This window comes from Argiope bruennichi, chromosome X1, assembly GCF_947563725.1.
Source record: "Argiope bruennichi chromosome X1, qqArgBrue1.1, whole genome shotgun sequence".
NCBI lineage: Eukaryota > Metazoa > Arthropoda > Arachnida > Araneae > Araneidae > Argiope > Argiope bruennichi.
Window position 1 is genome coordinate 29,941,167 of NC_079162.1, and position 26,462 is coordinate 29,967,628.

The following is a 26,462-nucleotide window of genomic DNA, read 5'->3' on the forward strand; positions in this document are numbered from 1 at the left end:
TTATAGCGTAACTATATTTCATAACTATTGTGCGCTAGTGCTATGCAAGACATTTGCGGTGTTACCAAAGGTCTATAATTTTATGCCAGTTGAAGGGGGATAAGGCCTTAATTGCACAGTATGCGCGAAAGTTTCGGAGAGACCACTCTCTCAGATTAAGTAACTAGACCTCAATGACTGCTGTAATGAATCAGTTGCGCAATCATTAATTTATGATTTTTCAGCACATATCGTAAGTTTATTGGAACTTAATTACATTGGCAGGAAAATTTGGTGAACAATCAACGTGGCAACAGAAAATGTGATGTGTGTTTAGAAAATTTAAAAAAAAATGGATGGATAAAAGCTTTCACTGCTTTTGACCTAACTCAGCGAGTTAATAAAGTGCATAAAATCCACTGTATCTAACAGACTCATAACTGACATGCAGTCTCTATTGCCCCCCTCCCAATCTTATCTACTCTTGTCTTTTTGCAATAGTAATAAACTTATCCATTTGATAGGAAGAGATACGATGGAAAGTAGGTGCGATACTGTCTACAATATGATTGTAATATCACGATTAATTCAGGACAATTAAAATGCTTCTTAATGAATTAATCCCTCAATATCTGAATTAATCCGCTAATAACAGGTTAAAATGAAATGTTTCTTATCTGCATGATAAAGATTTAACTTTAAAAGAAATTTAATTGTGTGAAATCAAAAATTCATGGTTAAATAAATGATTGAATGATTTATTCTCCTGAATTATGTACTTGAAAGTTAATAAAGGTCTTCATGTATGGGAAAAACTTGGGTAAGTATCATTCATATGACATCACAAGTGTCCTGGGCGAATACAAAAAAATAGTTAACTTAACAATCAAAACGAAATTAAATTAGCAGTGACATAATCGACACCATCTGCGGACACAGGAAGGTCTTTTTCCTCATTAACATGTCTGGGAGTTATAACCAAGCTAATGTTCACAGTATAAAATGGCCTCTACTTCAAATTCATTCTCAAGTCACGTTGAAGAGAGTGAAACTTAAAGGAAAGATTAAAATTTTGGAATCTGGAATACCTTCAGTCGTATTCTGTTAGTTATTAAAATTAGGATTCTTCGTTTCAACATCCAAATTCGTCTACTGTTTTTAAAATAACTGCCGAGTGAATTCTTCCGTCTTAATAGGAAACTTAACTTAAAATATAAAATCTTGTACTGTTTTTATAAGTTCTGAGTATTTTGAATCGTTCCATTTTAACATAAATTTATGAGTCAATAGGCATACAAAATTATCTTTCACTTTCAAGAGAAACGAAACGGTTTTTAATTGTTGAGTAAAATATTTCTAGATTATCTATTTTTATCTTTTTTTATTATCTGCAGACAGGTAAAAGAAGGAAAAAAAATCTTACTGCAATTGTTAGCAAGGATGAGTGACGTAAATGCAAAATTATGGAGTTAATTGACATTTATCACTCTTTTTACGCTTTTTTCTTTTTGTATATGGTGTATACAGACAGAAGGCATTCTAATCCTCAAAAAATTCGACCTCAAGATTTTAATGAATGGCCACGTTTTTAAAATTTCTAAAAACCCTTTTTGAATTTTTTTTTTCTTTTTTTACTTGTTTCTGAGCATGGCAGCTCAAAATGCAAAAGGCTGAACTAGATCAAATTTGTCGCATGAATATTATTTCAACATTACAGAATTGAATCAAATTTTGGACCAGATCCCTGTCTACGTAATAACTTAAAAACACATGAGTGCACTGAGCAATAACTTAAATGATGTGAAAGCAGTGGCTTAAAAACACAACGAGCAAATTGTGCATATTTTAATACATTATAAATTCTAATATACCAAAATTGTAGATGTGTTTTTAGTTTCACACTAATCTATCATAGGGTGCATTGTCTGCAGACTTACTTGTCCGTCTGTCTGTAAACAGTGTATCAAACGGCCAAAGAAACCGTTGATAATGATTCACAAAGAGTCTAGATATGGGATCAATTGATGGTGTTATGTCTGTGAACAGACTCATAATTCAAAAAATCAACGAGCTAGATAAATGAAATATGGAAAGCCGCCTTAAAGATAAGCTTGTAAGATCGGTATCAAATTTTGCACACAATTAGTTAAAGGAAAAAGATCTAAAATGAAGTTGATCTTCTCTTCACTTTACTATGAAGCTTAATACCAAACGCACCATATTGTGTAAGTGAATGCAAAAGTTGAGAGGAGAAGACTCCCGTTGGTTATGTTTTTTTCCCCCTTCATAGTAAATATATGTTTTTTGAAAGGAATTTTTCTCATTCATTTGAATTTGAAATCAATGGAGTAAACTTATTTAACGCAATGTATATTAAGTGCGTAACTCGAGCTTAGCTCTGGAATGGATTACTCATTCATTAGAACGGAAACAAGAGTGACGTCATTGGGAAGAGTAAGGCAACGTGCAATTATGTAGATGTCAAATGGTATACGTAGATGCATTTACCATTAAAACTGTACTGTCAAGTATGTAGACTCCATTAATTTCTGCTATACAATGTTATACTATAACTAAACCATAATGTATTGAATTTATTTCATTTCAGGTATTTTTTATAATGTACATGGCACTTGTAGCATTGCTTCTTATCAATATGTTGATCGCCATGATGGGAAAAACTTATCAAGATATAGCTGAACGAAAAAATGAATGGATGAGACAGGTAAGGTAATAATTTCTTTAAAAAAATTCTGCTGTATTTCTAGGCTGTTTTCGCAGTAATTTTTAAAATTAATTAGATTTATTTATTTATTCTTGAATGAATTAATGATCAATCTTTGACGTATTTATAAAGCAACGAACCAAAAATTTAAGAAAAGAAAACGGGGTAAGAAAAAAACTTTTTTTCATTTAAGATTTGACTAGTTTTTCCGTGCTAGTTTTTAATCAAGTACATAAACAACATTTTCTCTGTACGGAAATCTAAGCTTGTAGTTTATGCATAATACCGAGAGACATATATCATCCAAAATTATAATTAAAAGCTTGGTCGTCGAGTTCTGGTTTAATGCTGGAATAAGTTTTTTTTAATACTTCTTCCCATGTCGACCCTTTGTTAAAAACGACACTTTCGCTTTTGGTATGCAAAACAGGCGACGACATTAATTATAATACTCGCAGCTCCAAAAAATCGATAAATGAGATGAGTTCAGTTCATAATGGCTTAAGTCAAGTTTACGAAAGTGACCAGACATTTTGGATAAGGCAAAGATTTCTCGGTTTCTGAATCTTTGTACGACTTTAAAATAAGTTACGGTTTTGAGCAAAAAGCTGAAGATGTTCAATTTTTTTATTTCTAATTGCACATTTGATAGGGAAAAGAATGTTAACTAGTTTTCATTAAAAAGCTTATTAATAACTCTCCTTCTTAATTTATTCGTGCATAAGAATATGATCACCCTATTTTAGTGAATAAAGGCTCTTTAGTAATATTATTAATTTCCATTCTCCGTTGGCGCAGTTATTAGTACACGCATAAAATGACTAGATATCGCGAAATAGCCAAGAATATCCAGAATTTTGTATCTTTGCCCTAGCTTGATTCTGTATCCTCCTCTTTAAATATTTAAACGATGCAAGTTAAAAAAAAAAAAAGTTTTCCAGAAAGTGTGGTCACTATAGCTGTACCAATTTTTGAAAGGGAGGGGGGAGGAAAATTTTTCGATTAGAAATTTCAGAATTCATGTTTGCATTTGGGACCGCAGTGGGATGGTTGTCAAGTCCAAGTTTCGGAATCGGAAGGTTTCTGATTCAGAACCCGATTATGATAGAAATAAGTTTTCATTTTAATCGGGTAAATGCATTATCAATATGTGAGTGGCAGGCTTATATAAAAGTAATACAGGGAGTTAACAACTTCCAGTGTCATGGTAAGAAAGTTTGTAGTGGGGAACTTAAGTTCTGGCTTGCCGTCTGACACTAATGATCAAAATTGTAAAGTCTGTCCCAATAGAGCCGCTGTGCTGCTTGAAATGGTGGAACGCATATTTAATTTAACTAAACCTGTTTTTTACCTGTATTTTAGTAAATCTCTTTCCTTGTATTTTTTTTTGTTGTTATTATTTAAAAGCATTGTTAAATCGCTCTAAATATAAATATTTCAGTTCTTTAAATAGGCTTCACACAAATGAGAAGCAACTTGCACCACTATCACTATATTGATTTCACGCACTCTCCCTCCCTCTTTCCTTTTTTTAAAATTATGTATGCCTATCTTTTTCTTCTCATCTGATGTCTTCCCAAATTTCAGATTTATTAAAGTGTAGAGTAATCATTTCTAGGCAGTGAGATTATATTTGCGTTCATCTAGCACAAATGTGCTCAATCACTTTTACTCAAAATTAGTTTTCTACTGCCATTTGAGTTAGATATTGATGATAAGTGATAATATTACCATGGAAAATAAACAGGAAAAATAAATCTACTTCGTTTGGAAATAGAGATTCTTTTTCCAATCTTGTTGGTGAGTATTTTGGAGTGAGTACTTTGTTAAAACGAAGATTTCATGATTTTTTAAACAATGATGAGGAATGATGGAAATTTTAAAATGAAAACTTCAAACTCTAGGTGGGTTATTTTAGAGTATTCATTCGAGATTACATATGGATTCTACTGTATACACAATTTTGATGCCTGTTAAACCGACCATCGGTCAAGCCTCTCCGGTTTTTGGAAATTGTATAGAGGGGCGTTTGGTGACTCATATATCGTTTTTGGCACCTGACCATGTTCAAAATAATAAAGTCTATCCCAAAATACTCCTCGTATAGCTTAAAAATGGAATGTTAATGTAACAAATTCATTATTCATTTCACTCTTTGATTACGTGCCAAAGTTAGAATACATGCAATTACGAACTTCAAAATGAAGCTTATTATAATAATGCTGAATTCATTACTAAAAGAAAGGCATGCCTTATATTTTCTTCTTTCTTAGCGAATATTGATAAATTGGGAAAAAATCTCTTCAGTGAAGTGAGCGTTTTTTAGCAGCGTCATTTCAAATGACTCCACAGTCTCATAAAAACCATCATTATTCAAATCATCTAACTTCTAACCATCCTTTAATTTACACTACTTTCAGACCTCACCTTCTTTCTTCTACAACAAAAGGTGAAATTGATTCCAAAATAATGTCAGCTCGACACGGTGTAAGTAAGTAAGCAGGAGCGGCTTTAAGCATTTTGCAATCAGAAGGAGTGCACATTAGGAGACCCTTCTTTTAATAATTTTGGTCAAAAGTTCATACATTCATCACGATTCACATTCCACACGTCTCACATTTCATCACGATTTTAACTTTGAATTGTTTTAATTATTCATTTTAGGTTAATATGTCATTTTAATTATTTAGTGAAAATGCATGTGTTTTTATTTGTTTATTATAACTGAGTGATATTCACGGTTTCATTATTAAGTTATTTAAGCAGATATTATAAATACTATTATTACGTGAATAAGCAGGAACCTGGTCAGTTATACTTGTTAAAATATAACTGGCCAGGTTCGTATTTTTTACAAACATTTATTTAGTAATTTGGCTTATAGCATCTTTTTAATCAACCTATTCCTGAGCCGTCCACTATCCAGAGGCCCAAAGTAGGTGCTTAATCTGCCTAATCGAGAACCACTATTGTACCTAAGAATGAACTACTTTCATTCTACTACCCTTCAGAAGCATATTGGATAAAATCGACAGCTTAACTATTTTATGCCGTCCGTTGGTACAATGCGGATGTTTAGAAAGTGAGTACCAGTTCAGACTTCGTCCTCGTCATTGAATCAGGATTTAAAATTACTAAGTACACCCCAAAATAGCCCTATTGTTGCTCTCAAACGGAATGTTATTATAATTAAACTAAACTTGTTTTACACCAGTCAATTTTTTTAATATCAACTAATTTACCCCCTTTTAATTCGTTTCTCTCCAGAAATGCTGCATTTAGAATAGCAATTTGTTCAAAGCTAGTTAATGCTGAAACGCAATGGCCATTTATTTAAATTACTTTTCAAATAACCTTCTGGTTTATGGCTGTAATATCTCGAACCAGAATGCACTTACTCTCAAATGAACTGACGATACCATAGCTCTACAAAAATGGATTTCAGGATATTGGATAAGTGTTGAAATTGCTGTCTCCGCACTAACTGCGAAGATATATTTTCGCTTTACGTCGGCATATTTCGCAAAAATATGATTGCGTTTTGCTGCTGTATTTCAAGCCGCCATTATCCAGTCACATAGTAGATGTAAAACATTACTGCAATGGCGTACATTTTTGAATAATTTTCTCGAACATGACGAAATTGCAAAGAATATTTTATTTATTTATTTGCAATTTATTTACAAAATATCATTACTACAGAACTGTTTTCTCTCGAGTTTTCATTTACTAAACATACGCACTAAAGTATAATTTCCAAATTCGTTTTTTTTTAAACTAGACATTTTATTAAAAAATGTATTTACTGTCGTTATTACATTATATAGAGGACATATTCTAAACAATTAAGCGATTATATAATGAAATGTTTTAATATTAAGCACTAAATCATATCTTTCCAGGTCTACTAATCGCATCAGAAGCCTCTCTTTTTTCGTTCATTGTCAGCCAGTCCTAACATGTCTAGTGCAGTTTTTTTTTTTTTTTTTTTTTTCCATTTCCTTATTCTATAAAGCCATACATCATAAATATCAAAAAATTAAATCTAACTTTTAGATAACAATTATGCATAAGATGATTCTTTAACGATAGTTAAATATATGTTATTCGAAAGTTTTGGTTTTTTGGGTTTTTTTTTTTTTTTTTTTAATCTTCTACCATCGGGCTTTTTTTAATCGTTATTTATTAACAGCACTTGTGAATAGGTTCGAATACTTTTGCAGCAAAGGAATCTTTATTAATTTTCCCAGCTTTAATTGTATATTATAATTTAATCTCATAATAGTATTACATAATTCTTTAAATCGATCTATAATAACGAAGCTCGTGAAATTTCATTGAATAATTGAGATCCTTTTCTACATTTATGGACTCAAGAAAATAATGTAGGATAAGTCATTTATAATTTATGGCACATATATATATCGGCAGAATTACGTTATTGTAATCTATTTCGTGATATCGAATGTTCTATAAACATAATTTTTCTTCGGGGATTTATTTAAATTACATCAACTTTTGAAGCTCTTCGAAAGCTATTTTAAGGTCACCACTCTCCCAAACTATACCACACCGCGCCATCGAAAGACATCTGACTTAAGACATTCAAGGTGTACTAATTACCCACATATGGGAATCGCTGATTAAAAAAGGAATTGGGAAATCTCGATCATCTGATTCCGAATTTGATTATCTGGTACCATGGGCCAGACATTTTTAGCGAATCTCTTTCTTGTAAATTATTTAGTTATAAAAAAAAAGGAGAATTGAGATAATTTCTTAACCCTTTTGCTGCTACGTTCGATTACATTCAAATTCTTTTCTAGCGATCATCTTTGAGCGAAAGCAATTAATTTGTTAAATAACCAAACCGTATTTTTCACCATCTGATATAACAATAATAACTGGGATAACATTAGCAATTTTTAAAATTTTGCGCATCATATTAATAAAATTATCAAAAAAATAATAATTTCTTAATGAATTCAAAAGAAATTGCTTCTTAAAATTGAAAGAAAGTAAATCTTCAATATGATCATCAGCAAATCTCGCCTACAGTTTAGATGTTCATTTTAGCAAATTCATTTGAGTAAGTAATATTTGTGTAAAAATGGATGCAAAATTTGATTTTTTTTTTACCAGATTAAATTCTTTGAAACTCATATTTTTCAAACCAAACAGTTAAAATTCTGGATATATAATTGAAGTTATGATATTAAAAACTTTAGATTAGATTTCGAAATTAAGAAACGAAAACGAAAAGAAATGTAGTAAAATAATGATGTGTAACAGTTAAAACCAAGATTATTTCTGAAACGTTATACTTTTAATTTTTGAAATATATGAAAGAAGGAGATATGAAAGTTTTTGAGTCTCCCAGCTCCAGCTCATTAATGATTCGCTTCTTAGAAAATCCTCATTCAGATGTTACCTTATCTCAGCTACTTAGATTTATAAAGGACAGGAAATGCATTGCAGAAGCACCAGAACCTTTTAAATCGCGTTTGTCAGCCCGATAAATTTACACGCATAGGAAAAATATTCTGGCACTTCTAACAAAAGACTGATTTTAGACCTCCGATCGTGCATGTTTATTCTACTTTCAAGACTGCTTGCTTTAAACGGTATACAATGCAAACTCACTTTCTTTTCTCTTCCCATTCTTTTAGGTTTTCAAACTTTTTGCTAGGTGACAAGAACATAAATATTTCAGTGTTTTCGTCGTATCCTGTTGCTAAGGCATATATTGAAAAGATTCGCATATCTTTTAAGATATATTTGTTCATTTCTTATTTCAAAAGGATCACGATTTCATTTTCTACAGGTATTCTGAGCTTCTTTTTAGCAATGTATTGTTTGCATTTTGGATTCGTAAATTCGCCTGTTTTCGCTTTGATCATGAAATATCGATCATCAAAATGTGAGCATGTTTCCAACATATAGTGCTTCGCCCATTCTAAACGGAATCTATAAGATAATTTACAAACTTTTAGAAACAGTTATATATTTCCAGTTGAAAACGTGCTCTAAGTGATGTAAAGAATTTCATGCTGTTTCAGTCAATAAATGAAATTAAAATTTCTATACAGTTTCCCACTTGCATTCATCATGCTAAGTAAAGTATTTTTGACATCCTAATATTTTAAACAAAAAAGTTTCCATCTTCTGCGACTAAAATTGACCGAGTTATGAAATTTTAAATATCAACATTTTAGACGATTTTAGACTATATCAATGGCAATCTCGAGGAAGATACATCAGTAAACGCACGACATTTTCTAAAAGTGACCGTTTAATAAATTACAGTAATTTATTCTAAGAAAACAAGAAAAAATTTTATTTTTGAGACTGTTTCATTGTACATCTTTTATATGCTTAAACTTTTGCATTCTTCTGAAAAAACAATATTCAGTCGAAAGTTTCTAATATAAATAAAATTGTTAAGTAATTTTTTGTTTGGAAGTTTATACTTTATTCTTAGAGTATATTTTTCATATCCTTTGTTGGTTATCCAATCATTAGTTTTCCAAATATAGACTTCATTAAATATGTAATTTACTTCCAAATGAACTTTCCAAATACGTGCTAATTACAAAGCTCAGTGTGTTTTTGCATAAGTTTTTGACGTTTATATCATTAATCAAACTCAATTCATCAAAAAATAAATTGCTAATAAGCTGAATTAATTGATCCATGCCTTGTTAAAGAACTTTTTTTAACTAATCATGATCCCTTAGTATAGATATTGAATTCTCGGAACAGAAAAACCATTACATTTTCTATCTAAACAAACAAAAGGATAATAAAAGGAAGAAAAAAAAAAGAAAAGGCAGATATGAATATTTCTTAGTTTATTATCTGTCAAACGAAAAATGATTACAACTCTGGCGTTATGTAAACATATAAGTATACACAGTCAAGTATGAAAATATATTTCCAATAAGGAATATTTCTCACTGAATGATGGAGCTGGAATCACTTATTTTAATTGCCGGCCCATCTATTAAAATCAGTCATTCACGAGCACTTTACGCCAATTTGCTTTTAAATCATTCATTTTTGCCAGTCATTCACGATTTCTCCATGCCATATAAATCTGTCTCCAGTAAATTCTCTCCTCTACTTGTCTTTTTTCGCTTGCTCTCTACGATTTTCTCAGTGAACGTCTCTCTAAAGTACGGTGCAGATATTTCCTTTATTTTACATTCATGACACTGGCACTTACCCCTAGGCCTCGCCTTACGCATACACACTACTTACTCTCACTGCGTTTCTGCATTTGGCTCATATTGGATATTCCATATGGTGTGGAGTATTGGAAATTGAAATCCTTTTGATAACCAATCTTTCACTTTACATCATGCCAATTTGGACCTGTTTTCATATTGACAATCATTTTCAGCTTGGAATATTTTTGAATGACAGACTATAAGTAATGTATGCACTCCGTGCCATAGGACCAGTCTGTGATTTCAAAAGTTAAAACTTTAAACTGCTCTATTATTATTTTTTTTAATTCCTGCTTTATTTCAATACATATGACTTAAAAAATATCTTGCAAATTATACAAAAGTAATTTTTATGTTGAAAATATTATACATGAAAGGATTTTAATCCCAAAAAATGCCGATATATCAACTAGTATTTGATAAAATTAGAAGTTTAAATCCTTCGAATTCTGAGAAAAACAATAAGGCAGTAAATCAAATTTTATACAAAGCTGTTAATATGAAGGCTTCTTTTTGTTTATTTTATTTATTTGGTTAATTCTTGAGTTGCCATTTAAATCCCGTACGATCTGCAGATGAGAATTCGTGCAATTAGTCACACAGCCAGTTATTCAAAAATGGCTGGATGGTTGACACTGCAGTGGATACTTAGTCTTTGCGTTATGCTAGAAAATGTAAAGGTCGATGTTCTTGAAAAAGGCCAGTGATTCTTTACAACTACATCAGATCAACTCCAACATTTCAAGGAAAATCGCAACACGAAAAGTACAGAGATATTCTTTCTACTGAACGAATGTATCCTCCTACGCATCTTTTCAACTACCAATTTTCGAATTACGATTAGCCATGACTTCCTGCAATCATCGAACAAATATGATTGCTTCAAATGACTATTCTTGGAGCTCTGCTGGAAAGATTATTAATATTCATCATCTCATAACTCTGCACTTTAGATTTTATACGGAATTCACCACTAACCAGCGCTTTTCTTGGAGCACTTTGTACTGCAGTGTTCCTTAGGTTATGATCTATGCGATTCCTTTTTTAATTCTAAACTGGGCGGTTAAATTGTCTCTTCCATTCAGTCACTTTTTTTAATCAAATGTCCTCTTAAATTGCCACTTCATTCCATGCTTAAATATCTCTCTATGCATATTTTAGTAAATTATTAATTAGGTATCACATGCATGTTCAAGTACCAGTACAACAAGAGTACTCTGAATGAGTGCTCAGAAAAGTTGGAGCAGGAACATCGATAATTTACTTGAAAGCGTTTGATGCAAATTATTAATTTTTAATTCGTTCTTGTTTTAAATACGTGATATTTATTAATGCAATGGTTCTATTATGTAATAGAACCACTTGATAAACCACCAAACTTTTGGCCCTGCGTATATTTAAATTTTAATACATTTAAATCCACGACTAGAAGATTCGTGATAAATAGGAGGAACAAAATTGTCTGTTGATCGAAATAACCTTGTTGTACTTAAAGTAAGAGTGACTTGGCTCTTATACATGAAGATATGCTGTCTGTTTAGAAGATTTTCGGGAAAAACAGGCCAATACTTGTGTTTTGTTCAGAAGAAAACTAGGAAAACTTCCTACAGCCACCCTGGCCGACAGCAGTAAGCAATTTCTGCCAATTTTTGAATAATGCTTTTTATGAGCGCAGCCAGATAGTAGATTATATAATTAATTTCTCCGATTCATGCCTTCAATCATACTCTAACTCTCTTGGTCATTGCTGTGCGTTTACTATTGAGATAATACCGCTATACGAATATGAATATGTATATGATGTATAATGCAATATATATATATATATATATATATATGATTGTTTCAATTTTTCGACAATTACTTTTCTTTTTATAATATTATACTTTCAATTATTTATACTTTATATGTGATTTAGAAAAACATAGAATAGTTAGAATAGTGTTACTTCATCTAAAATTATTCATAATTTTTACATAAGAGTTTCTTTAAATGTAAAATTTCAATTTTTAATGATTTATCTTATTTTTTAAAATAATTTCTTTCTTTTTATTTATTGTGTTATCAAATATTATTTTTTATGAAAATCTTTTCGTCAGTAATTGAAGTTTTAATATTATATTTAAATAATTCATATTTTATTCTATTATATCATAAAAAAACATTTTAATGATCAAATATTAAATAAAGAATAAAGAAAATTTATGTTAACTAGAAATCCTATCTGCAATTTTCTTCATTCACTGTCTATGGAGGAAGAGTTCAGAATTTCATTTAACTTTTTACCGTCATTTTTTCCAAAGTTATTTGTAGTTTAGGTTAAATTCAAAGTAGAATATTATCCCTAGAGGCAGCCATGACAACTTTTTCCAACTATGCCAGTACAAAAAACAAAAAAACAAAAAAAGAGAAATAGAGCTGATTACAATACATATTCTTTAAAAAAAAAGCAGAGGCATATATATAGTATGTAATACTATTTCTAACTGTAGGATGAATTTATTATTGAGGAATCGAAACATTTTGCGAATTGTAATCCTCTTCTCAAATACAAGAAATAACTTTCGAAAATAAGTTTAACAAATAGTTGCGGTTAAGAAACATAAAATTTACAAGAATAGGGCATGTGAGGTGAACGAGCATTTTTCTTTCAAAGGCTTTTAGCGGAATCGTTCGTGCATAACAGGAAGTGAGGGTTTCTATTATCTTACATCTGTTGTTTTGGCTGGTGAAAGTTATTCTTCTATTTTGAAACTTTCGATTCTCAGATAATAAAATTAAACTCTTGGTTGATTATCAGCATACATTTACAAAATGTTTAAAACGCATATCAAGAGATAAATAATAATTGTAACATTTTTTTCCCATTAAATATTGTTTGTTTTATCATGAAAGAAACAGCTGCTGCTGATACGCGAATATTAGCGATAAGCTATAAATTCTGAATCGAATAAAACATTCAAAATTTTTCTGAAAGGCAAATCTTATTTGCGATTCATATTTAATTTTCATTCATATATTTAATTATTTGGAAGTATTTATAGCTTACCATGAACTTGTAAAATTTTGCTTGCGTTTCGTTTAATTAATTCTAAAAAATTGGGGCATTCGTTTCCTAAAAATTTATTTTAAAGAAGGTTTCTTAAAATGTGTGTCCCAGCCCAAAATGCCGTTGAATAAATAAATGTAAAATAGAAAAAACTCTGAAAGAGTGTGCTTCTTTTTGATTCGGGAATATTAGTAATAAAATTAATTAAGAAACACATTTTGATTTTAAAAGTTTGATATACTCATTTAAAGTCAATAAAATTTCTTTAGAAATACGAAAAGGAATGCAAAATGTTTTTCAAGCAGCTAAAAAGGGGTCTCGAGAGGAAAAATTTCAATTCCATTTAAAGTAGAATAATGAAATTGTTGTTAATAAATTTATAATATTTCGTAAATGTATAATCAAAATAACATCACATCAACAAGCCTAAATTTTTAACGTTTTATCAAAAGTGATTCGTTGTGCCTAGTACTCTCACCCTGCTTACTTAATTAAAAATTATAATGAACCATTTTAAATATTTTAAGAATGATTAAATTGCTTTTATTATAGTTTGAAATCGGACAACACAAAACCTGAATTTTTATCATCATTTTTGATTCTAGAATTTTGCAGTGATCTTTCTGACTTTTTTTTTTTTTTTTTTTTGCATAAATGAAATGGTTTAAATTATTTTGAATATAACATTAAATAATTACAAGTGAATAGAAAGAATAAAAGCCTATCAAAGAAATAATTGCAATAGATTCCGACAAATTAATTTCAAAAAAAAAAAAAAAAAGGAAAAGAAAAGGCGCCGAAATATTATGTCTAACTCTTTGCATCCATCCCCTGGACAGATGATGCGATAGTCTGCGTTCACTTCCTGCCACCTGTTCCGCAACCGTCTGCTACCGTTTGAAGGTTATTCTCATCTTTATCTTCTACATTGCTTGAAATGAGAAAATAATCGGTCTGAAGGTGTGGCAGCTATAATGTCGAATTTAAAAACAAACACTATAGCAGCTAGCTATAATGCCGATTTAAGAAACAAATACAAATTTTGTAAATAGCAAACTGTAACAATATCAAATAAAGTCTAAAAATTTACGATAAATGTACAGAAAAAATTTGCACTTTCGTGTAATAATTAAATCAGTTATTTCAATAATCAGAAATATTTTTTATGACAAATGCTTTCTATATATCCTACTCTTTATTCACTCTCATCTCTCTTTTTCACAACATCGCCAAAATTATCCATTATTTGCACACATTTTGATTACGTGAATAGAAAAAAATTGAATCTAACTTGCGTGATTAAAATGAGCTCGAAACGTGCACTGCGTGAAGGTCGTTGCTTGTTTTAAAAGCCTTGATAATGAATGCACATTGTTCGTCTATCTAGTATTCAATTTCTACTGATTACAATGTATATCGTTACTAGAGTAAATAGTTGAAAGGCTGAAAACTAGAGTAAATATTTATTAAAATTCGTCTCTTTTAAATAAAAGAAAATATTTGATCTAGAGGTTTCTCAGAAAATTGAAGTTGGGGGAGGAGCTACAATTCATAACTGCAATTGTATAGGATTACCAAGATTAACTGATTGTCAGATTATTTGGAGTAAAATATTTATTATGAAGTTAATAATATTAAATACTTTCTAAGAGTAACGATTTTTTTCAAAAATCTAAATACTTTCTAGAGTAATGATTTTTTTTTTTTCAAAAATCTAAATACTTTCTAAGAGTAATGATTTTTTTTTCAAAAATGTAAATGAGTTTTTGTTTAATTTATTAACCACATAAACTTATATTAATTTTCAAGAATTACTAAGATGCAACAATTTCCAAATTAATTGTTGCTTATATCTAAAAAAATAATGAAATGGTGGCTTCGTTAGTCCAAATAGTGAATAATTTTTTAATCAAATACAATGTAACAAAGTGATAGCATCTGCAACAAGAATTGTCAATAAAATTTAAATGCTTTTTTTTTCTTTTATAGAAAGATTAAAAAGAGATTGAACTAACTTGAAAACAGATTTATGTTTCCTAAAAAATTATAAATTAATGCAAAGTAAACATCCTTTTTTAATTCATCCTTATCTACAAAGCAGCTTTGAAGTTTTTACTCCGTTTTGTTTATATTGCGATAAGTTATCCTATCACACTATATTGTCTGTCCCTGAAGTTCGTCGTTCCTTTATCTGACGTCGATACAACGTAGTATTGAAAAGGGATGTTGCGTATTTTTACTATAATCACGAGTAAAAGGTGCAGATAAACACCTGATACTTTTCTTCTTTATGATACTGAAAATTCTGGTGTGCAGTATAAAATAAAACTCTTCAACTAGGAAAACAATTCTTGAGTAATTTTTTGAGCTTACTGATTTCTATTTAAATCCGTGTTTGAAATAAAGGCATTTTAAATGCTAAAATAAATTTTTGTTGAATTTAATCAAATTTTCTAAAAGGTACTAGTTTTAGATTCATTAATTAAATCAAACATTTCAGTATTTTATATACTGAAAAACATTTAAAAGCATTAACAACATTTCAGTAATTTATATTAATTAAAAAAAACATTTCAGTATTTTATATTTATGCTAAACTAATGAATTGCAAATCTGGTATCCAGTCTGCTGTCTTCTAATCTGGATATCCGAAAATTTTGATGAAATTTAAACATGCAGTATCGACTCAGATTAAATCTGCGTATCTAAACACGTTTAAAAATTATAAGTTCCGTCACGAATTATTTCTGGTGCAGCTTCAAAATTGGACGTTATTTTAATTAAAATTAAAACTAACTAATTGGATTATCAGTCATCCATTTAATCCGGAAATGCATTTGAAAATTTCTTTGTATAATTAATGCAGAAAACTTACGCTTAAGAATGAATAATAATGCATATTCAGCAAACCGGCTGCAAAGAATTATAGATCAAGGGTTCATTTTATTTCTTCTAATCTTCACTCATGTTATCATGTTATATTCATATGCCTTGATCAAATGTGCCAACACATTTTATTGATGCAAAACGCTTATAGGTTAGATATCTTTGCTCTCAGATTGTTGTATATTGTCAGAAAATGCCATATGTCTCTTGTGGTTCCAGGTGTTACATGAAAATTTCTTACGTTTTTTTAACATGTGGTAGTAGTTAATCTTGATGCAGCCTTTTTCCAAATGAAATATACGTCGACATAACTTCATCATGCTTCTCGCTGTCGCATAATGCAAGTTTTAAGACATTCATAAAAATAAATGTAAAAATATTTGCGCACTGAAGACACTTGCATCATTCATCAGGATTTTCAATCCTATCATTTTTTCTGACTTTGCTAATTATTTCTTTCATTATATTTGTCGCCTTTTACAATTTTTAATTACACATATATTAATTTGTGATCATTATAACACTCTACAAATAGGACATTTATAGGGAAATGCTATGCCATCGCAGAATTTTTTTTTTTCTCTTCTGTAATAAAACTCTCAGTATTTTGCATTTTTTTATAGTAGACTCTTCATGCAATTCAATAAGGGTAAGCGCTACCAACTTTTAAGAATTTGTATATGTAAAAGTAGAGTTTCATCTCTTATAAAGTATCCGTCAACCTATCAGAAAGACTCGACTAATAAGCATGAAATTCTGTGTTTTATGAAACATTTTGGCTAACAGTTTAGAGACAGAACTCCAGAACTTGTGCCAAACATTTGAAAAGAGTAATAGGTTTCAAAATTGGAATATTTTACTTCAAACCTAAATTAATAGAATAAAAATATACTAGATAACATATCTTTTCATATTTTAACCATATTTAGGTTTAAAAGCCTGAGAAAACTTTGTATATTTTCTATGCATATTTTTCATAATGTATATACAAAAAAAAGCAGATATGCACTATTTGCAATAGTATATCCAAAAGGCTACAATTTAAATTAAATTAATTTCAAAACACAAATAAGAAAATTATAATTTTAATGACGACTGTAGAGATATTAAAATTCAGTTGCAAATTTCATAAAATAAAAGATTCGATATTATTAGTTTATGTTTCAGGAAACTCTAGTTAAATACATATGTGAAAATTAAAAAATTGCCCATTATATTTTGCTAATTCGCTATCCAAAGAAACACGTTAATCTTGAACTCAATCATTTTTAATAGCATCAACAAGAACCTATTCTTGAAATGGTTTGTAATCTTTTCATATCCAAATAATGCATAATCTGCTATCAACTACTTGCTGAAAAAATTATTTATTCATTTCATAATCTTTCATATAATGCATAATATCCTATCTGATATATCTCAAAAATGCTCATCAACTTTCTGTTCATACCTGAAACAGAAAGTGTCTTATTTTCATGATTACTTCCAATTTTCTAAATTCTCCTCAAAACCTTAAAATATATCTAACACAAAGGATATTTTCTCTAAGAGCAAAATGACTAGTAAACATTTATCTTTGAAATTAATAACTCGTCGTGGGCATCAATTTATTCATTTAAAAATCATTTCTATAGAGAGTATCATGTCTTAAAAATGCCCACTAACGTTTAATTCGTTCCTGAGACAGAACGTTTTATTTTACGAAGTATGGCAGACAGTTCACCCGAACTGCTGCGCAAAAAATGAAAAGAAACCAAACACAAAAGATTCACTCTTGCGAGTAATGCAGCCTTTGTTTTCGTTAAAGACTCGCAACTAAACCCTATGCGCATTTATCCGATAAGAGCTGTTTAGTTGAATGTCCTTTTATGCAGCTGTCAAGTTACAACACTCTCCAAGAAGATAACGCTTCACTGAAAATTTTGTTGACGGAAACATTTTATAGACACGTCTTTCTTTGAATCTGAAATCTCTTTCTCATTTAATTTATCAGAAATATTTGATTATTTTTGGTATAGACTATTTAAGGCAAGGCACGCTTAACCTCACGTATGTGCACTTTAGAAGTCTGATGAAAGAATTCGCAATTTCGCATTTTATTGTTTGTATCTGTTGACTTTGCTGTTATTCTATCCTAAGACTTTATTTTACTCTACCGGACTGCGTTCTTTGAAGTAAAAGGCTCAGAAGGACCTTTTCAGAAATGAAAGAGTTTTATAAAAGAATATTGTGAATTGATAAAAGAGGTTTCAGAAGAAAAATGGCGTGTAGTAATAAAAATATTGTGCAAAATCTCCCAGAGAAATTTCATTGTGATTGATTTTCCCATCTAATCATTTAACATCCCATTGGAATCTTAATACGTCTATCACCCAATTAAATTTTGCACTGCACTTTTAAAAACAGTTTTGGATAAATCACGTTTTTATTGATTTCAGTTGTTATAAACCTTTTCTTTAAATGATAAAAATTATTTGCCTACATAATTAAGAAGATTAGTCGCTTAATGTTGGCTTAAAAGCCTTTCGAAAAAATAAAAACCTAAAAATCAAAAAATTATACTGTTTTACATCCTTTTCTAATTAAAACTTCTAATAATAATAATAAAACCTCTTTTAAATAAATCATCGAAGGAAAGCAATTTATTGAAGCTTAAACAAATTCTAAGCTTCATTCAAATATAGCTGACGACAGTTGACTCTTCTCACATTGACCATCTATACAATATATCAATTGCACTCCTAACTGAAAGGTTCAACATAATAAATTTTCATGGCTTAACAAAAGAGAAGATATATGAAAATTCCATAATGTTAAGCTCTTTAAAATTAACTTAAAATTATGATGTCAGTGAGCTTGCATTCCTGTCACAGGAAACGAAAGTTTACAGAAATGAATAATCGCATAATTTTAGTAATAGAACATATTGCCCTACATAACAGTTTCGGTTGTCAAAATGAGTATACGTGTGTTACCTCTTTTTTATGCAGCAATATTAAATTAAAGAAAAATGCACTCTTACAGTTAGATATACGTTCCTAAGGTATCCTCCATTTGCCTAAAGTACATCAATAGTACGAAATAAACAGTGTTCATATATATATTTATGTCAGTAAGTAATCTTGATCGATCACATATTTATCGGAATATATACCAATTTTTATCAATATCCTGAATGATTTCCTCGAAGGAAATTACATAAAAAAGTGTTCTAGATTTATATGACAGTTGCGTTCTGACCTTATTCATGCCATAAATTGTGACATATTGCTTTCGAATTACATCGTTTTCATACGAATGAATTCGATAGATGTCCAGACACTTGTTTATCAAAAATATGACTGTTAAGTCGACATCTAGTTTGATATAGTATACTTCCGTGCCCTTTTGAAGTTTTCTTACTTTCTGTGTTATATAAATGGAATAATAAAGTAACTTTAACTTGGGTCCTACAATTTAAGCTGGTAAAAATACTATGTATGATTATTGAAAAAGAGCAAGGTAAATAAATCTACCTTTGATGTCAGAATAGGAAAAAATTGTTATTCATTTGTGTCTGACATAATTGAATAACTGCAAATAATTTGCTTATCAATTCCATACAATATTTTGATCCTAGCGTAAAAACTACTGCTTTGGTGTAAAAATAAAGAATTTAACAGAAAAATTCGGACTAGATATATGCAAATTCAATTCAGAAATAAATTTAAATTTTGATGTTTAAATCTGTAATTAAGTCAAAACATAGTCAAACAATAAAAATATTATTTATATGAACCTTCTCAATGAGTATCACGGTTATGTCTGAATATGGATTTTTATCTTCTTGCAAATTATAACTATTGTAAATAGAAAAAAAAATGTTAAATTTGATGGATAAGAATTCAGAAAAATGTGTTCAATATATTTTTGAGTAAAATGAATTTTTCCAATACAGAATTCAGCAAGCATAGTTAAACAAAAAAATAAATCACTATTAGATTTAGAAAATGGTTCTGAAGAGGTTAATATCAAAATTCACATCTACTTTATTATGTCTGTATATGGATTTTTATCTTGTAAATTAAAATTATTACAAATGGAAAAAAATGTTAAATTTATTGGATAAAAATTCAGAATAATATGTTCAATATGTTTTCAAGTAAAGTGAATTTTGTCGATGCCGAATCGACAAAACATAGTTAACCAAAAAATAAGTCATTATTGGATTTGGAAAATGGTTTCTGAAGAGGTTAATTTCAAAAATCGCATTTCATTTATTGACTGAAATGGTGCCACCATATTCCTAACATAAGAAACAGCAGAAAAAACTTTTTTTAATGTAAATGCACTAGATGCACGCAATTTTTCAGTATGAAAGAAGTGAACAAATTGTCACTGAAAACGCAGTTTTAGTTGTTACAATCAGAAAAGCCAGCTAAAAACCGGAACTAAACGGATGAGAGACCCTTTTCATTTCTATATCCTTAGTTTCATTTCCTCTCATTCTAAATCCAGTGGTATGTAGCTGTAAAAGTTGATAAAAATCCTAAGCGTAATTCTGATGGGAAATAAACTATTGCCTTAACCTTCAAACTTATTTATTTAAAATAATTTAAATTGAATAAGGAATAAATAAGTTTTAAAATCAGTAAAGATCAAGTGCTTTTTAAATGTGGGTTTCTATTCCAATGGGAATTCCATGCAATTCGTTGCGAAAATTTTCATAGAGTTTTCTTCTTTCAGAATCTTCAATATTTGTTAGAACTAATCTAATCGTACAAGGTATAAAAGTAATTCTGACTCTAAACATTTGATTAGTTGATTTACTTTTTTAATGCTTAACGTATTTAACTTCTAAGATGCAAGTATGTTGCAAATGGAAATGGAAAATTGTCATTTAATAATAATAAAAAAAAACTCCGATTTTACAAATTTTGTTTGTTACTTCTTTACATTAATTATAAAAATTAAGTTGATTTAATCAACTTATTGAAAATTTTCTTGATCAGAAAAAAAAAATGAAATTAGATTATTCTTCGCCGATTGCAATAAATCTTTCAAAATTACTATTTTAATTATAAGAGCTAAATAAAGGTATCAATGTATTTGACGTCAAGTAACAAACTAACTGCATATATCATATAACATTAAGTTGTCTTACACTGTACACTGCGTAATGGATCTCCAAACTAAATAAATACGACATATTTAATATGTGCCAGTTGACTATAATTGATTCCATTACTGCAATTTATTTCAGAATTTTTTCAATAATAATTTATGAAAAATTACGTTAATACCGTCGCTTGCACTTATCGGGTATTCGAATTTAAATTTTGATGTTTAAATCTGTAATTAAGTCAAATTAGCAAATGGATTTTAAAAAATGAATGGTTGACGCTTAAGTATTTCTTATGTCTCTTATGTTAGGTATATGGATTTAAATTACAATAAAAGTCCGTAATAGGATTATCATCTTTACAGGAATCAAATAAATTCTTACCTTCACTGGTTTGAAAACGCATAAAGAACTAGAGATTTTTCAGATGGAACGCAATGTAATTATGCCTTTTTCCTGAATTCAGTAAATTCCCTATCCAAATAATTATATCGGCTAAAATATTGATATTTGCAACAATTTATATTAACATTGCTGAAAGTAGACATAGAAAATCTTCATTGCTGCAAAGAGAACAATTTTTCTACGCAACTATGAAGATTCTTCAGAAAATTCAAAACCAAAATAATGTACATAATATCATAACAACAAAATTGGGAGAACATAAGGGAACAGATACATGGACGCCTGACTTTGAGATAACCTCTAAATAGTATATTTATTTCAGTTTATAACACCTGATACAACATGAAAGTGAAAAAATGAAATTATCCGAGTGCCACTAATTCACTGCTCTTATCAAGAATTCTACAACGCTTTATTTTTTAATGAGGTTCTATGGCTGAATAAAATATGATTTGGGGCCTTTCAAAATCGTGTTTTGTGAAACTTTAGAATTATAAATAATCTTTTCGTGATTTTACATTTTATAAAACAATTTATGTTTAAAGAATAACGACTTAATATTTTATTCCAGTGGGCACGAATTGTGTTGGTTGTAGAACGTGGAGTACCTCCTCATATATGTCTGGAGCAGCAAAGGAATTATTCACAAGCCATGGCTGATGGGAGAAGAGCTTTGGTTCTTAGATTAGAGCATAACGTAAATATATACTTTTTTTTTTACATATTAAAGTGATTCGCTATGTCTTATTTACCAGTTTTAAGTCGATTAAAAATATTTTTCTCTAAATTATTGGTAAGGATAAAGACACATTACTGACATTATAACATCCGCTCTTTAAAAGAAAATGTCAAACCCCCTTTGAAATCAGCCCTTAAAGGAAATATTCAGAAGCAAATCTATATTCACATAGAACAGATTGAAACAACTTTAAATGGCAACAAGTCAAAAAGCTGGAATTAAAAGTAATCTTATTCTAGACATTGTAGAGATTGCAAGAACGCCGTATCTCAGTGGCATGTGTTTCAGAACATGAAGCAATTATTTTATAGGAAAGCTCCAAATGAGCGATAGAGGGAGATGGTGAGCAGTTCTTAGTTGAAACCTTATTCAATCATCTCCATGTAATACAATCGTTATACAAATTAATTACAAATTACAAACAGTATAGTAATTAAACAGACATCAGCAAATATCATAAATACCCTAGTATCAATTTAATTATTGCAAATCAGGTGAAAAGTTATAGTCAACTTGAATATTTTCTCTTCGAATTTCTTTTACATTTACACGCTATGGTGAGTTTTGCATTTAGCTTCGTCGCATACTGAAAAGAATCAAGTATGCATTTTGGATCCCTTTTTTGCTGACAGACTAGCCCTTGGTTAAAGAGTAGGCTTAAAATTTGATTCAGATCTACCCTTCAGTTGTCAAAAACGCATGCTAATTTTCATTCATGCACCTTGTTGCATTGTTGAATTCGCGTTCACATGCGCAGTAGTCAACAATCCGACTGACGGTCAACTATTTAATAAGTTGGTTCGAAGACTGATATAAATCTATAATTTTGGAGATAAAATTATGCGGCAAATTTCGTGTGTCTAGCTCTTTGCGCTTTTGAGTTATTATGTTAACATGTATAATGTCAGACAGACAGATTTCGTCCAAGATTTAATAGTGATGTTCAATTTTGGTGTAAACCTCACATAACAAATTTCATTCGTTCGGCTTTTCTTTTTTGAATAATCGTCTTCACATTTTAAAAGACAGCCATAGTTGTAAAAATGGGTTTTTTTCCAAATTTAGGGTGGACCAAAAAGGACTCATTCATTAAAATGTCAAAACTAAAATGTTTGACGTTTACAATATTCCCTCTTTCTTTATTCTTAAACAAGAAAATAAAAAAATGGTCATTTTTTCCGGATATTTTTTTTTTCATTTCAATTTTATTTATTTATTTATTGCGTGTTTCATTCTCCCATGTTCTCCAATACATTATAAAAAAATTTCATTTTCGTATAAAAGGTGTGTTTTACTTATTTATTTTTTATACGGTACACTGCATAGGGGTAGTTTAAATCTAGTTTGTTCGGAAACTCATCAGAATAATTCTAAAAATTAGAAATAAGCAAGTCTATGACAGCCGATTTACTTTATTTTAAATCAATACGGAATGGGTCATTCCTTAAGATCCTTGAAGTTTGAATTCCTCGTAATCTCCCGACACATGTTTATCACCAGAAATATTTTACTAATAATATTTAAAAACTAAAATTTCCAGAACTGATAGTGTCACTGTAAGAACAGATGTTTAAAATTTACTTAGTTTTTTAGATAACAGTTTTTTTTTAACTCTCCTGCTAGCATGATATTCTGACGCGTGTTTCTACCCGGAAATTTCGAATTTTTTTTTAGAAAGAAAAAAAAATGACACCTCAGCTGATGTCCAGATATCAAATATTTGCCAAGTAAATAATAAAAGATAATAAAAAAAGGTTTTGAGCACGTGTGAGTTTTTCTAACAGTCAAAAAATATAAATATTATCAAAATTTTGCAATCATAAAATTTTAACAAATTATTTGTTATAAAAATTATTATTAAGGTAAACTTGAAATGTTATTATGAAAATTTATTAAAACGTAGACTTAAATTAAATTAGTTAAAACTTATTCATTAAACTAAATTTCATAATTTGCCTAATTATTAACATCAAATTATTTGAAATAAAATATAGTGAGATTGATTATTATTATATTAATTCATTATTGTTAAAATAAATTTACTTCACTTTAATTCACTTTAATAAAATACGATATTACAAGATGCAAGTGAAAATTAATATTCATATCGATGACGATAGAACCATTAATTAATATTATAAAAAATTGGAAATTTGTTAATTTTAAATTTGTATTATTGAATTGCTGTATACTATTATTATTTATTGCATTTATTAACTGCATATATTAACATTATAAACTTACACTTCGAAATGATGCCACTTTTGTCTCTGCCTTTTTAAAAATTAAATTTTATAGCATTAAGTCAACTGTCGCTCCAGGCTGATGTTACATGAAGGTCATTTTGGGATATACCTCTCAATTCTGCACTCAGTTCGTCAACTAATTCCTCGCAATTAGTTGATGAAATCGATTATTGAGCAGAGGATTCTCTAAGAATCCATGTCACTCCAGCGGAAGCATGTATGATCCCAGCTTCCTGTAGAGTGCTTCAGAGTTGATAAGATGCTTCAGACTCGCATATAAACAGGGTTTTGGTATAATCGGGTTTCGAACCACGCCCTTCCCATCCAGAAGTTGCTTCTGACTTATCTCATCCCTTTCAACATTTTTATTATTAATGTTGTAGTTTTTTTAATATTTTTTCCATCTTTTATTCGAAATAAAACAGCTTTTCAATAAAAATGATTTCAAAAAGCTTCATTGAAATCTTGTCGTTAATTAGTTACATTTCATTAAAAATATTGTTACACAATTTTTTTATTATTTTTGGCAGCATTCTCTACACTAATTTATAAAGTTGTGGGGGGGGGGAACTGTGTAATTTTGGGTCAAAATAAATAATAATCTTCGGTAAACACAGTGTAATAGTTTTTATATTCCAATATTTATAGCTACTAATTCTATTCCTTCTATAATTCAAGAAATGTAATTAAACTTCTGTTAAACTTGCATTAATCTACCTTCAATTTCAGGAAACTGAAAAAGAGGAATTGCGATGCATTGCCGAAATGAGAACTTCCAATGTTGAGCAGAGAGCCCGACGGAAGAGGAGACAAGCTGAAAGGAAGGTCAAAACGACTTGAGAACATGAGTAGTGTCGGAAGAAATCTTTATTCCAATGTTATTTGTTCCTTTGTTTGCTTGCCTAAAAGTAATATTTCCGCTGAAGAAAGGAAGTCTTGATTAGACCTCTTTGATTCTCATAGCCTCAGATAAAAGAAAGTTCCCTGGAACGCTTATGTTGAACATAAAAAAAAAAAAAAAAAAAAAAAAAAAAGATTTTACGTGAGTAACAGTGAAGAAGTTTATTACATTAAAAAAGACCAGCCAGTAGGAAAAAAATTGTGACCTTGACTTCTGAAAGGCTGAAGTTATTTAAACAGTTAAAAAGTTACTGAACGGTTTAATGAAAGAATCTCCAAATTCTAGGTTTAATGTTACTGAAGTTTACGGAAACAGCAATCTTTAATTTATTTCGTCCGTATAAAATTCAAAGATTAAAAGATGTAAAGCGTTTTCTGATTACTTTATTTTCCTATGAGTTTTATGTTTAGGTATTTACTGATATTTTCCTAGAAAATATATTCTAATATTGTTTCTATTGAAATCAAATATTCTTTCTAATATAACCAAAAATAATAAAAATAGTTTTACAAAAAAATTGTGAAGAAATTTTTAATGTTTGTGTCTTGATTTGTTTGGCGTAAATTAACTTTAAACATTCATATCCAAAAGAAATTGTATGGTAAATTTAATTCCAAAAATGAAATAATTAACCAAATTTCTTTTCTTATTTCAGATAAATTTACTGCAGCTTTTACTATAATATAAATGAACAAAAATGACTTTTGAAGAAGGTTGCGTAAAGTATATTTTCAGTAAACCTTATTTAAATGCTAAAAATATTTTTTTTAAAGAAATTGAAAATGATAGTTAGTTCTATCGAACTTCCAACTAGAATTAAGCTTTGTTCTGTCTCTTGTTACTATGATATAGCATAGATTTATTTTAATGCTGTTTTTCTCTGGAAAAAAAATCATAATCTTTCTATAATGACATTTCATTGCTGTATACGATGACATTAAAGCATATGTATTTTCGCGTTAGTTACGCGTTTTCTTTACAGCAATCTATTTTTGAAACTAAATAAAGGCTGTTAACAAGGACATTAGATGCCAATCCTCCATTTTCCTAGCATCGAAGCAATACCAATATTTCCACCTCAAATGCAATGTTTCACGAAAACGAAAAGCATTTTGAGAAAGCTTCTCATATACGTAACCTTTAAATCGAAAAGCAAGATCAATAAGTTTTCTAAAAGTATTAATATGGGGCATTTTTGGTCC

General features: G+C 29.4%; 1 protein-coding gene across 1 annotated transcript in view; it reads left to right on the plus strand.

The window, feature by feature from the left end:
• The window catches only part of LOC129958545 (transient receptor potential cation channel subfamily V member 5-like), a 147,735-nt gene extending 122,087 nt beyond the window's left edge, over positions 1-25,648 (plus strand). The window contains exons 16-18 of the mRNA XM_056071086.1: positions 2,588-2,704; positions 21,946-22,071; positions 25,089-25,648. Coding sequence (XP_055927061.1) covers positions 2,588-2,704; positions 21,946-22,071; positions 25,089-25,199 — 354 coding nt within the window. The 3' untranslated portion in view covers positions 25,200-25,648. The remainder of the gene's footprint in view (positions 1-2,587; positions 2,705-21,945; positions 22,072-25,088) is intronic.
• Positions 25,649-26,462: the final 814 nt, after the last annotated feature.